The 14982-nt window shown below is 40.0% G+C and overlaps 1 protein-coding gene across 4 annotated transcripts in view; it reads left to right on the top strand.

Annotated features, from left to right (window-relative positions):
* Positions 1-14982, top strand: part of LOC311487606 (calcium-dependent secretion activator 1) — a gene marked incomplete at its 5' end in the record, with an annotated part of 135463 nt that overhangs the window by 72564 nt on the left and 47917 nt on the right. Inside the window, 6 exons of one of the 4 annotated variants that reach the window (XM_084543952.1) lie at positions 448-635; positions 7644-7745; positions 7848-7911; positions 8261-8384; positions 10003-10071; positions 13141-13247. In XM_084543952.1, the coding sequence (XP_084400078.1) occupies positions 448-635; positions 7644-7745; positions 7848-7911; positions 8261-8384; positions 10003-10071; positions 13141-13247 (654 nt within the window). Of the gene's footprint in view, positions 1-447; positions 636-7643; positions 7746-7847; positions 7912-8260; positions 8385-10002; positions 10072-13140; positions 13254-14982 lie in introns of all 4 variants that reach the window. The other 3 variants (XM_084543951.1, XM_084543954.1, XM_084543953.1) reach the window with 3 other exon arrangements.

Raw genomic sequence — 14982 nt, 5'->3', positions numbered from 1 at the left:
GACCTGTCCAGGGTGTACCCCACCTCTAGACCAATGACAGCTGGGATAGGCTCCAGCAGACCCCGTGACCCTTAACAGGAATAAGCGGGTATAGAAAATGAATGAATGAATGAATGAATAGTTTGTCTATTAATAACAGCAAAACTCCACTCCACTGCTGAGATGAAAACTAAGAGAAAAACAAAATCGACATGGAGAGATAAGGAAACAGTCACTTTCCTTGCATGAGCACATGAAATAATATACGTTATAGATTATCATTATGTTTTCTGCATTCTTTTCATTTTTGCTGGTTTCCCTCTACATTTAGATGGAGATCTAACTTATGTTGCAGCTTTTAAGAAATATAAATACTAATATTTGCGTCAAGCTCCCTGGCCTGGAGACATGTATGGAATTATCTCATCAGAGGAGTCATGCAAATGTGTTTACATGTGTTATCCTCAGGGCTGGTTCAGTCCCGGTCAGGTGTTTGTCTTGGACGAGTACTGTGCTCGCTATGGCGTTCGAGGATGCCATCGGCATTTGTGTTACCTGAGTGATCTCCTGGAGAGAGCAGAGAATGGAGCCATGATTGACCCCACTCTGCTGCACTACAGCTTTGCCTTCTGTGCCTCCCACGTCCATGGAAACAGGTATAAGTCCAAATGCTTTCTGACAGTGTGCTTCATTTTCCCCACAGGTACAAACTGCTCCAGGATGCTAAAATGATTTCAAAACTTAATTTTCTATTGGAACTAATAATAACATTGGAACAAGATCAGCCACTCCTGTGTTTTTTGTACTTCTAGGTGTTATGGTTTGATTTGTCTCCTCTGGTCTGTCTTTTAGTTTTCACTTTCATGTTGTTTGCATGTTGACTTTATTCTTTCTTTTGTCTTTTTCTTTTTTTTTTTGCCCTTGTGTATCCTCTTTACCCAATTCACTTTCACAAAATGACCTTCCCTCCACTGTCCCTAAATCGCTGCACTTTGACATAACAAGTCAACGTGTGTCTGAGCTGTTAAACTGGCCAGTATCTAAGGCAGAACTTGAACAAGCCCTGCTCCCCTCTGTCCCTGTACTCCATGCCCAAACTGCCAGGAGAGAACTCAAAATCATTGAGTTTATGAAGAAAAGAGACTTCAGAGCCACAGTTTTGTCAGGAACAAAAAGGTAAGTTATTTCATGATCCAGACTAGACGGTGGCTGTGTGCACTGCTACATTAAGCACAGGGCAACGGATGAATCAGGATGTAGCTCTGCAAAACATGAATTTATGAGAATGTTTCATCTATGCTTTCACATCTTAACAAGTGGTTTAGATAACTGGGAGATACTACTGACTTATTTCCAACATGTGCACTCTTTTGGAAGAAAAATGAGATCCAGGTTTTGTGACACCCTGTGGGCCTCAAGGCCTGCTTCCTGTTTAGGGTGGCTACTAGGATCTTGGAAGGGGCTTGTTTTCCCTTATTGCTGACACCTGTGACCGCCCACCTATATATACTGCAGCAGGCAGTCTCAATCTCTCTCTCTCCTTTCTGGGTTGTGGTTTGAAGGAACATAATGGTTTGCATGTTCTCGCTCCTTGTGCGGTATTGTTTAAGTTTGGTTAATAAATTTGAGTTTTACGTGTGTGGTCTCCACATTTTGTCCCTCCTCTGAGCTAGGTCGTGACAAAATGGGGGCTCGTCCATTCATCAGATTGTGATAATGGCAGTTTTTCTATCTTGCTTTTTTTGTTGGAGCATCACACATGATGAGTAGGTTTTCTTAATTTGGAGAGCTTTAATTCATCTAGACCATTTTGGCTCATTGTTTTTGAGGAAGGCACATGGTGCTAAATTGTTTGATGTGGCCTTGGTATAACTGGTGTTCTCCTCTGTTAGGTGTAGCAGCAGTTTCTGATAGGGAATCTGTTGAAAGGGGTTCTTAGTGTGACGGGGAAAGTGGTTGAAGCCATTGGCTCGGGACCACATTCAGGGTTTTGGGGTATTGCTGTTTTATGCAATTGCTTTCGAAGGCCGCTGAGTTTCAGTGAATAAATACCCACCACAAGTACCTGTACGAAGACTAGGTATCAGTTTAGTTATTTATTCGGCTAGGTAGTTAGTGGGGAGACTCCAGTTTATTTATTTATTTATTTATTTTTTTGGCCACTTGTCATATAGTCCATGCACAAAATCGTATTAATCGCATTAAAAAAAAGATTTGCACCATGTGAGATTGAGCATTTGTTTGTTTTAAATTCTTACTAACTTGTAATGTGACTCTGAAAAGTGAGCAGCTGGATCCACTGTGAAAGAACATTTTAATTCGTAACAGTGACAAGTAATCCCAGTGGTGACCCAAAAAGCCCAAACAAATAAATATGAACTAACAAAAATACTCCAAGTAGGCCAGAGCACTGTGATGTCTATGCAGTGCAGACTTTATTTTATGAGCTGATGAGTCATTTGGATTTGTGCGCCAGCCCCTGGAAAACAGGAATAGTAAAGTGTCTAAAAGTGCACAACCCAAAACTGGCTGATAATATAAAGAATGCTGGATGAATACTCTAGTGTACACTTTGACTATACAAACTGTAAATAAATTATAATCAAAGGCAGTAGCTAGTTAAGCACCAGAACTTAAAGCTGCGACTTGCAATTCACTCCATTTCGGACAAATTAATGTTGTAAAAGTTGCAGCATGCACTCCTTTTTTTTGGATCTATGCTGGACACAGTGACCAAAACATGAAGTTCAGGCTCCTTGAGTAATGAGTCATTTTTGTGTTTTGGGGATGGTTCTGAAATAGTGAGTACCTTGTAATAATGGATTAATAATGGATGTCCCTGCGTGCAAAGTCTTTTTTATAGCTGTGGTATAAAGCTAGCTTTCAGTCAGAGATCAAATGGTGTCATTTCCTGAAGGTTCTTTCTTCTGTGACACACAAGTCAGCTGGTTCCTATACCAGTATGTACCCTGTTATCTAAGTTGCACTATTTACCACTTGACTAATCTACTGTGATGTGCTCAGACATCACATCTGTCAACATCACAGTCTGCCATCTGCAGATGACGTGTAACAAAGATAGACGAGGGCCACTCCAGTGCTAAGGGCAAAGGTCAGTGAGGACTGTCTGTCAGTGCTCCCCACCTCCACCTCCCCCATCATCGCTCCAACTAACCCCATCCTCCATCTCTCCATCCATCCATCCTTCCGTCTGTACTGCTGACAAACACTGATGGAGGACTGAGGCCTTTTTTGATCAGCACGGACAGATCCAAGAGATCCAGGGACGCACTGAGAGAAAGAGAGAAAAAAAGAAAGATGTACAAATAGAAGACAGATACAACCAGAAGAAGTTTAATTAAAATCTGTGGACTGAGAACTCTTGAGTCTTAAATATTAATATTTAGGAAATAGTTTGATGACGGATTAAAAACCAGTTTCTTGTGGTCAGAAGAACAGTTGAGACAGCACACCTATGTACCATCCTATGTGACTTATGCAATTAACAAAACACATTCACTTTCCATAAAACCCCAAAATAATGAGGCCTACATATACTCACATCCACACGCACCAAACAGAGACCTGCACTGCAGTCCAGCAGTCGTGCCTGGAGGTCGAGGCATGACAGGTTGACAGGTTGTCATGTGTGATGGCCGAATGTCTCCACCGCTGATGCTTCTGCGTGTGTCCCCCCCATGCACACACCTCAGCCAGGCCAAACAAACACACATACAAACACCCCACCCCCACCCCTGCCTCCTAATAGCCTCCTGGCCTGGAGGTGTTGGTGCACCAAGTTGGACCCAGTAGCTTGGTTGCCTGCTTAAGTGTCAAGATTTGACTGCTGTCCAGCAAATCACAGAGTCACCATTAAGATCGACTTTCTGTTATGAAAAGTCTTTTAAATAAATACATACAATCTGTTTATCTTGGTTTTATATGAAATGAACTAGAACTATTAGTACTGATTAGCCAGGTGTGAACAGAAATGACTGGTAGCTTTTTTAAGTTAAATATTCAAAACTATTGGGTGGCAATGTATAGAACTGGTAATCGATGGGCTGTAAACCGCACTTACTATACAAAGAGTATACAAACAGAGTAAGAGAACAAATCATTTTGGACAAATTTAGTGCCATATATTCCTCTTTTTCCAAAGCATGTAGTAGAATATTAAAATTGTAACTACAAATATAAACTAGGGACTCTAGCTGACAGTGGCTGTCTACTATATTATAGTGTCATTTTTAGAGTGATACATTATAATGCCACATTTAGGACCTGATGTGGCTAAACAGAAAAGCACATGTGAAAGTGTTGGTGGCCTGATGTGTGTCTGTCACTGATGGCTCATTTGCTTGTTGCTGTTATTGGAGCTGTGAGGTCATCGGGTCAAGAAAACATGAGGAAGCTGCCAAGAAATAAAACGGGACTGGAAGAAAAGAAAAGAAAAGAATCAGAGCCCCCCTGGTCTTCTTATAAACTTATTTTATTTTATTTACTTATTTTTTCACAGTACAAAAAGTGAGATAGGTTTTTTTTTTTTTACATGACAATTCTTTCCCATCTTTGTTTCAGTCATGCATGTGCTGCAATTTTTTGTTTTTTTCTGATGCAATCCCCAGCCTTAAAACAAATAAAAATTTACGAGCTCAACCCTCTGATCACCACTGCCATCAAAAACTCTTTGAGGAAGATTTGATTTCACTCACTAGTTAAGAAATAACCAGGTTCAAGCTACACTGCATACATTTTAGCCTTGATAAATGCGGGATTTTGTACAAATTGTGCAAAAAAAAAAATAAATAAAAAAAAAAAGTTTGCATACCACCAGAGCATAAAATGACACTTTAACTTTAGGTCTGTTCGGTTTTGGCCAGGGATTTTTTCTTTCTTTTTCTACTGTTTTGAATTGAAATGCAATTAAATTCATTTTTCCAGACGTTAAAAGAGAATGAGATTACAATATATTACCTATTATTTGATTCAGTCGTCCACTAAAATCCATTTAAATTAAAAAATGTTCCTTTTTGGGGCAAATATTGTTATGTAATGTGATTAAAACGTGATTAATCAAAAGTAATTCATTACAAAGCCTCTAATTAATTAAATTTTTTATTTTATTTTATTTTTTTTAAATCTTGTCCCACCCCTAATTTTTTTATTGTCTTCTCCAGCCTGCTGTAATTTACCAAACTATTAAAATAACCAACCATTGCTATTCATTTTCGGGGCTGCAACAACTCATCAATGCCATCGGTTACGCTGACTACTAAAATACATCGATTTGCAAAGTTTATTAAAAAGCCCTTATCCAGATGTCAGAAGTGATTACATTCATTAAGCAGAGAGCCAGACGCGTGAGAGACATTTCTCGTTGTTAATACTTTTATAGCTGAGGGCATGACCAGTAGTTCAACCAATTTCAATGAATATTCTGTTTTAGCTGAGGTCAATACATTCATTAAAAAGAAAAAAGAAAAATTGATTGAAAAAATAATCGTTTGCTGCATTACTACTATTTTAGTTACTTTTTTTACAATTTACTTAATACCATGTTCATTTTGTTCGCTCTGTTGCAATTTTTCGAAGAAGACATACTTCAGGGTTAATAAGTCTTACCAGTTTAACTGCTGATGTGGTCAAAGCAACCAGTCTACAGACTACAAACCTGGACACCATGCTCTCCAGCAGTAGAGGCCTACAGGTGGCTGTAACACACAGAGGGTGTCTCAGCTCATGTCCATGAAAGCTGCGTCTGGATGAGATAATAACGGATGCTGAGCAAACTGAAGTCGAACACAGCTCTCATGGTGTACTGCAGCAGGGAAATGAAACTATATTTGAGATAGCCCCCCTCCTCCCAAACCCACACACACAAGCGGTGTCACTGCCCGTTGAAATGACATGTCAAACAGGGGGGGAGAATGGAGAGTGTCATGTCTCCTGCATCTCTAATGCTGTCATGGCCACCAGTCCAGCACTTCTTCTGTCACATGCACTCTGCTCAGAATCCACCCAGACCCTGCTATGTCACAAATGATAAATACACTGGGTACAAACATACCCTTGTAAACCTGCAACTGAGGCATGCATTAGATATTAACAACATTAATATGAGACAGTGTTATGTGCCTACCATTACTTCATGCTAATAAATATGAACTAAGCATCGCTAATATAAATGATTTTATATGACATTTTGAAAGGTCATTATCCAAATGAATAGTGTGTGCAGATGCATTGCAGAGTACAGACCAACGTGTCTTTTTTGTTTGTTTGTTTTTTAGTTTGCTTTGTTCTTAGTTTGTACCATACGTGTATTAAACTCGATTTATGGTAGGAATGAGTGAGGCGAACAGGTACATTCATTTAAGTTAAGGCTTGTGTTTATCCAACTTAAATAGTGAAAAAAAATAAAGTAAATGTTTTGCAAACTCCTGCATTCTCCAACTAAATAGCCCAATTTAACTGAATCTGCTAGCTATGTGATGAATCACACATTATGAAGTATCAGGACTCACTCTCTTTCATTTGAACAGAGATAAGCTTGATTTAATTTACTTCAGCTGACTAAACACGAGGCCTATATTCATTTAATTTATTTCCCTTTTAATCTCCCTTAAAAAATAAAAACACACTGTATTTGCACCCTGGCCCCTGCCATATTTACCATTCCTGGTTAAGAACAATGATTTGTTTTCATCATTAGACTTACCTGGGGCCTTACTTTAACTGTAATTTAGTAACAGAAAATCTTCCAGTTACAATTCACTTATCGTCAACATAAACTCGAACTTGTTGTGAAAATGTAGTGACAATTCCTACAGAAAAAAAGTGAATCTGTGTACGGCAGTTCACCTGTTTGGGGTCCAGAAATATGTTTAGGTTTAAAAGGCTAGCATAAAACTGAGTTTGAAAGTGGCTCTGAAGAGTTGTGTGAGAGGTACCGCCACTGTAACACTGGCTACTTGCAAAGTCTTCAAAGCTATGCTCCAACCCCTTAACATATAGCTGCAAATCTAACTATAGCCCTCACCCATGGACATCAGCTTTGGACCAGAATCCCAGATGAAATCATGTGTACAGGTGGACAAAATGAGGTTCTTTGCAGGGTGTCTGTGCTCAGGGTTCAGTATGGCTGAAACCGACTAGGTCATCCAACCTACATGTCATGAATGACCATGGTCAGAAACCTTCTGTAACCTTTCTGAAACTGTTCTGTCAGAGAACTGTGTTTCTTTTGCATACTAATCATATACATGGTAAGGTATTAGTCATGTTTGTTGTTGGGACCTTGTCACAACACTTGTCTCTATTTTCTTTACTGCTAATCACTACTTGTTTTCTATGGTGTCATAGCTAATCAGATGTTGTTTTCATGCTCCCTGATGTGAGCACATGCTATGTTATTTGCCCTGATTTATGCATTTTCACACTGATCTGATGAACTTGAGATAAGTGTATAGATCTGGGTGTTTTGAATCTGAGGATATTCGGAGACCGATATAGAGGTTCCTCAATCACCTGATTCTAATATCTGAGAATAATTCCCAGCATCATTGAACTCTCTGTTATATCAGTTGGTACTAAAACGCTGCCTGGAGAGACTTCAAAATATTTCATGACTCCGTCAAACCTGACATGCCTCTGTATTTCAGGCCGGATGGTATTGGCACTGTGACAGTGGAGGAGAAGGAACGCTTTGAGGAAATCAAGGAGAGGCTCCGGGTGCTTCTGGAAAACCAGATCACACACTTCCGGTAGGAACAAGATGAACCAACAGGTTGCTGTAATCAGGGCTCTGTGATCCTGCTGATTTGGACTGCAGAGGGTTCAAATAATAATAAAAATTTCTTCTACAGGTACTGCTTCCCATTTGGACGGCCAGAAGGAGCACTGAAAGCCACTCTGTCCCTGCTTGAAAGGGTAGGTTATGGTAATGGTAAACACATGGCCACTTGGTTTATCTTTAAATATTTGTTGAATGTTATTTCTACTACCTATAGTTCTGTCAGGCTTGCTTGCTTGCGTCAGGAGGAGACGGAGGCAACTTATCACCCCAATGTACATAATTGAATAGAGTGCACCAACTAGATCTATCAATACGAGCCCGAACACCTACTGACTGGCTGACTAAGTCATCAGCTAAGATCTGATCTAAATGTGTCATCATTTCATGCTAATCCAAGTGTGAATGGGTTATTTTAGATAAGGTTTTGTAACCACTGGAAACAAACAAAGACAACCTTTCATTTTGTTGGGTTTTTCCTGAAAGGTTCTGATGAAAGATATTGTCACCCCAGTCCCACAAGAGGAAGTCAAAGGTGTGATCCGTAAGTGTCTGGAGCAGGCAGCTCTGGTCAACTACCAGCGTTTGTCAGAGTACGCCAAACTGGAAGGTAAGTTACTGCTTCACCAGTGATCTTTCACTTTCACTATAGCAAATTTGGACATACAACGTCAAACACTGTTGTTCTTCTAGCCAGGCTGTGTAAACCTTGTTGTAACCGTTGCAATAGACATTTGAAATTAAGCCGTCTGACCTACTGTATATCATTATTCAGGTCGATGTGGGATTTTCATTTTGTTTGTATGCAGTGAAGTTGTTTAACTGCATGGAAATGGTATGATGTCTGAATGATTCTAGACAAAAACAGAAGATATTTAATCTTTGGCCAGTTGGGGTCCTTAGAATGAAGCACCTTTGCAGTACTAATGTACTGTTTGGTATTGTACTGCATTCCTATTATGAAATTCTTCACAGATGCAGAAAAATCAGTCTACTTGTCTTTCATAGTATATTTAATGACATGATAGTTGTTGAGTGGTTAAGAAATGCTTTGATTATATTGCTGTACCTTAAACCTATTTAAATTTGTGGTAGCAAATGTACCGTAAGTAAAAATGCATTCAATTTAATCTTTATGCTGACTTCATCCACCGTGCCTCAGCTTCTACTTCAGCAGAGTCCTACACTACCTCTGTCTCTGGCTTGTCTTTAGCTGAAGTGATGCTCCCTCCTTCCTCTTTCCTGCTTTCTGCTGACTTCCATACTCACTCCTCTCATTTCCTTGTCTGTTGGCCGCTTTTTGAAAAGAAGCCAATAAACATGATGGGACTGTCCCTTGTGACAGTTTTTATGTTGCATGGCCCAGGTTTTCTTTAGTAGGCATCAGACACATCCTGCAGACCTCTGAAACAATTAATACCCAACCTAATATGATAACTTTCACATAATCCATTCTATCTGTGATTCTTAACCACTGACATTAGGACAATATGCTTATTTGCTGTATCCGCCCTCTGTCTAGTGCTTGGTTTATGCTCTAGTAATGAATCTATGCAGAGTCCAAGCCATAGCGGGCTGCACCACTGTAAGCTTCTGTACTTGTGTGCACTGCTCAGTCCTGACCCAAAGAAACCTGAGTTTGAGTTCATGAAACAATTAGACAATTGACAGATTTGTGACTCATTAAGTTAATTTAAAGAGCGTCTGCACCTCAAACATGAAGGATTGCATGTTTCCCTCTTGGTAAACTCAACATTTTAGGGTTTGTACTACTAAGTTAACCTGGGCTTCACTTTCACTATTTCTTGCATTCTCAGAGGTAATGATGAAAATGTGAATTATTCCATCATAGAGGTAACCAGTTGCACAAATAGCTGATTACTTCTTTGACAGAATAATACAACCTTTCCCCAGATTTTGTCAGACAAAAAACAAAACAAACAAAAAAAGTGGTTTTGTTCATTTTGACCCTATAAGACTGAGCCACATGGGACATTGTATTTCAAGAGGTACAAATTTCTTAAAGTTTTGTGATAAGTCGTTTCTGTTCCCAGATCATATACGGTAAATATACATAGTTCTGCTGTTCTTGCATGAAATTGCTGAAGGTGTAACATATTTAACAGCAGCACAACCTTTCATATCGGTCAAACCCTAGTGACCTCTGTGCTCATCCTCTCTGACCCTGGCGTTTCGTATGCCACGGTATCCTCCCTCTTTCTCTCTAGGGAAAAAGAGAGAGATGTATGAGCATCCTGTCTTCTGTTTGGCGTCTCAAGTGATGGATTTAACTATTCGTGAGTACCTCCCTCATTCCCCAGCCTCACCTCACCAATCCACCCCTTTATTTTTCTCTTACAACTAATGTGCACCCCAACCACCACAAGCGACCACCGATGTTTGTCGTTGTTGGCGTCCTCTGGTTTGGTTGTTTGGTGTTTTAGTCTGTAATGTCTACTTGTTACTGTTCAATGATATGTTCCAAGCACAGTTTGTCGCTAGAAGTGCTTTCTACTCATTCTTTAAACTCGTTTTCTGTCCTGCCTAAACCACTTGTTCTTTGTCTGTCTTTGACTTGAATGCATTTTTACTTTGCTTGTGTGTAAATCCTTTTAAGTGTTTAAGATCACGGTACATTAAAATGAGACTCACATCCAGCACTTAAAGGATGCGTTCTTCACTTCTCATAGACATGTCTGTCTGAATGAATGAAACCACCATTAAATGCAGATAGAGACTGTATATATATATTACATTTGTTTTTTAAAAAAAGCTTGTTTCTCCAGATTTTCACCGTACTGGATTTTTTTGGGTCTTCCTTTTCTTTCAAAATGTAAACCTTTGGCTCAAGGGCTGCTGACATATGTTGAAAAGATTTGTCTTTATTTCTGATTCCTGTCTTCCACTGTATTGTCTCTGTATTGCTTGTATTGAATGTTAATCTTTTCCCTCTCACCTTCTACCTGACACTTCCCTACCTCTCTATACCTTTTTTCCATCCTTGCTACCTGATTTTTTTTTTTTTTAATGCAACTTTCACTTAGTGGAGAAATCTCAGCAAAAGCTGAAGGATCCAGGTGATGTTGTACTGCCTAACCTGTCACAGCCTTCCCGACACATTACATAGATCAGAAAAGTGCACAGATTCCAGGTCGTTATCCAGGTCTCTAAACCTGTTTACTCTTGCTTGCCCAGTCTTTTTATCTTGTTGAATGGGGATATTGGTAGGCATTCACTATGGCTGAAACTAACTTCTCTTCAAGGGCCTTCGCTCCCACCAAAAGCAACAATTTATCTATCTGCATTCTTTTCTTGCTCTTGTTTTCCTTTACAGTCATTAGTGTTTGCTGATTTGCTGTGATTTGCAAAGGTTTAAGGCTCATGGCTACTTTTTAACAATATATAGTAAATAATAATAATAATTATAATAATAACAATAATAATAATAGTTCACTGTGACATTATAATATTTTGCAAAGCCACTTTAAGTTCCTTCAAAGTTTTCCTTTCCATAAATTATATGGGTCTGGGTATAACTTGATAGGTAGAGTCATACAGCCTTAGAAAACAGAACAAGAAACTACTGTTTTTCTTTTTTTTTTTCAACACTTTTTCAAACTGACAGAGATCAAGAGATCTACAGACATTACTAGATGCTAACAACCTCCTCTTTTGAACAAGTACAGAAGTCTCATTCTGTGGAAGCTTTCAGCCGTGTTAGCCTGACGTAAGTTCCAGTAGACAATCACTCGTCATCCTGCTGTGCTGTGCACAGCATCAATGAGTCACAACAATTCTGCTATTAGGTGGACTGAACATAGTCATAGGCTCTGACAGGGCCTATGCGTGTGTGTGTGTGTGTGTGTGTATGTGCGTGTATGTGTGTGCCCAGTATATACACACACCTTGGCTTATACCACAGCTTCTTCATCATTCCTCATTAGGAAAAATAAACCTACTCTACATTACAACTTAGATGAGACTAGGCATCTGTCAGCCAGTTGGAAACTAGTCTATTTTCTGGCCATGGTATGACGCTTGTTATTTCGGCATTCTAAAGGTTTGATTAAGAGGAGTCTACGCTGATGAGCCAACACATAATGACCATTCCTGATTGATATGATGTTGGTTCACTGCATGCTTACAAAACAGCTCCTAGCCTTGAGGCATGAGCTCAAGACCTGTGTAAGTGTTCTGTGGTATCAGGCAAGATACAGCACGACCTTTGAGTCGTGTAAGTTGTTGTGGTGTAGCACGTCCCCCAACACCCTGTTGCGGGTTCTTTGTCTGTCCTTCCTTGGACCCCTGTTGAAGGTAACGTTGCTCACTGGGAGTACCCCACAACCCATGCCTTTTGAAAGATATTCAGTCACTAAATCATATCTTCCATATCCAAGATGCTGACTACTAGAAACCAACTGTTCACTTATTATATCCCAAACCTTGACATGCCCCATTGTCAGGAGAAAACCAACATTATTAACTAAATCATAAGTGAGTGGTCACAATGATTTGGCTAATCAGTGTATGTACTGATACTGAATTATTTGACAATCCTCATATTCAGTCCTCAAAACAATCAGAGACTGTGGACATAAGTGCAACATGACCGCGTTACTGCATGATGAATGTTCAGTGTACATGCCGTTTACATTCCTCAACATGTCCATGTTTTCTCTGGACAACCTCATCACTGTTCTGTTGCAGTGACAGAGATGTGACTCATTAGCCGCATACCACAGCTCATCACTACTTCCAGCCATCCAACAGTGCTTTCAGTATTCAGGGTAATAGTGTTGATATGAGAATGCCTTAACAATATGTAGTTAAACCTGGAATTACATTATAACTAGGGCTGAGTTAAACCTACAATGTGTTATAAACTTTGCCTTTAGAAAATACAGAACAAAATAAGCACCAAATATAGTTTAAAGCAGCCACTTAATTGACACTCTTCTGTGCTGCAAACATTATATAGTCTTTAGTCTCAAAGTATTAAGGTACTGATATCCAGCCCTAATTATAACAAGATGATATTTCATGCTTGTGTTTTAATATGACTATGAGATTGTCCCAGTGATTCAGGATGAGGCTATAGACTGGACTAAGGATCTCTTTTGATGCAACAGCTATGTCCAAAATTTGTGAGTGACTTAATCCTTTAGCTCAAGTGTTTGGGAGTTGGCAGGTTAATATGCATGTTGGTGGCATTGTAAGATCTAAATCCTGTACTTATATTTCATAGCAGGGTTGCTCTTATACACTAGGTTGCATGCATATAGTATCAAAACTCTTTGTTTAACAAAGAATAGCTGATGATCATGCCCAGAGGCTACCCACACTAAGCTTTAACTTTTGTGCTGCAGAGAATGTAGGGCGGTTAGTCACTCCTGCCAAAAAACTGGAGGACACCATTCGCCTGGCTGAGCTGGTGATCGAAGTTCTTCAGCAGAATGAGGAGCACCATGCAGAGGTCAGTGTGCATCTGTCCAAGCGCAAGCACCTGCACTCGCTCACACACACTGTAGCCGTTTAAACTAACACTGTTAATGTAAACTACCGCATATCCCTTAACCAAGTGCTGCCAGTGTCTAAGCATAATCATAAAATGCTGAAAATGTTAAATAGTATGATGGAAATGTCCAATTGGAAATGTTGTCGTTGCATCATAAAGGTGCTTAAAACAAATAATAAACAGGTCAAGAACTGATTCATGTCTGTGGGATTAATCTGTGAACACCCCCAGGATGCTTTGAGATCGCATTTGAGAGATCCGAACTCTAACCACATTTGGAGGTGGTGTGGGTTGCATGTGTGCCCATGTGTCCGCATTCCTTTGGTATTCTATTATTAAATGATCAGCTGTAAAGGAAAGAGCACCGTTAAAAATGAAAGTATTTAATATGAGTACAGGAGTGTTATTCTGTGTTAATTATTGATGCGGTCATGTTAATGTATAAGGAGACATGTGATATGTTCTCAATAAAGACATCTTATTTACTGATGTCTTTATCTACCTTTATTACTGGAGATTGCAGTGCTTATGCAAAGTTCCAGGGTTCAGTTACTGAGATCGGATAGCCGAGATCGGATCTTAATGCAAGGTCTGGACAGGCCCTAAGTGATGTGGTGTGGTTTCTGTAACAAATAATGCAAACAACACAAACTAATTACCAGTGTAAATAATCATAAACAAGTACAGGTAGTGTCACTGGGCGAGAGGCAGGGTACACCATGGATAGGTCGCCAGTCCCCAGTCTATCACAGGGCTGAGACAGACCATTCAACCGCTCACATTAGCCAGAACAAATTGCTTGAGAATCTACACTATATTGCCAAAAGTACAGGACTCTGTGTAGACCAGTCAAGATCTTCCACACCAAACTCGCTCATCCATGTCTTTATGGACCTTGCTTTGTGCACTGGTGCGCAGTCATGTTGGAACAGGAAGGTGCCATCCCCAAACTGTTCCCACAAAGTTGGGAGCATGGAATTGTTCAAAATCTCTTGATATGCTGAAACATTCAGAGTTCCTTTCACTGGAACTAAGGGGCCAAGCCCAGCTCCTGAAAAATAACCCCACACCGTTCTCCTGGCAACCACCAAACCCAGATTCATCCATCAGATTGTCAGATGGAGAAGTGTGATTCATCCCTCCAGAGAACACGTCTCCACTGCTCTAGAGTCCAGTGGTGGCGTGCTTTACACCACTTCATCCAACGCTTTGCATTGCACTTGGTGACGTATGGCTTGGATGCAGCCGCTCGGCCATGGAAACCCATTCCATGAAGCTCTCTACTCTGTTCTTGAGCTAATCTGAAGGCCAGATGAAGTTTGGAGGTCTGTAGCGATTGACTCTGCAGAAAGTTGGCGACCTCTGCACACTATGAACCTCAGCATCTGCTGACCCCACGTCATTTTATGTGGCCTGCTACCTCGTGGCTAAATTACTGTCTTTCCCAATCCCTTCTACTTTGTTATAATCCCACTGACAGTTGACTGTGGATTAAATTTCATGACTGCACTTGTTGCACAGTACCACGCTGGAATCCACTGAGCTCCTGAGAGCGACCCATTCTTTCACTAATGTTTGTAGAAGCAGTCTGCATGCCTAGGTGCTTGATTTTATACACCTGTGGCCATGGAAGTGATTGGAACACCTGAAATCAATTGTTTGGATGGGTGAGTGGATACTTTTGGCAATATAG

This window comes from Chelon labrosus, assembly GCF_963514085.1.
Source record: "Chelon labrosus genome assembly, chromosome: 4".
Lineage (NCBI taxonomy): Eukaryota > Metazoa > Chordata > Actinopteri > Mugiliformes > Mugilidae > Chelon > Chelon labrosus.
The sequence above is the reverse complement of the archived record's forward strand: the minus strand, read 5'-3'. Positions and strand labels throughout refer to the sequence as shown.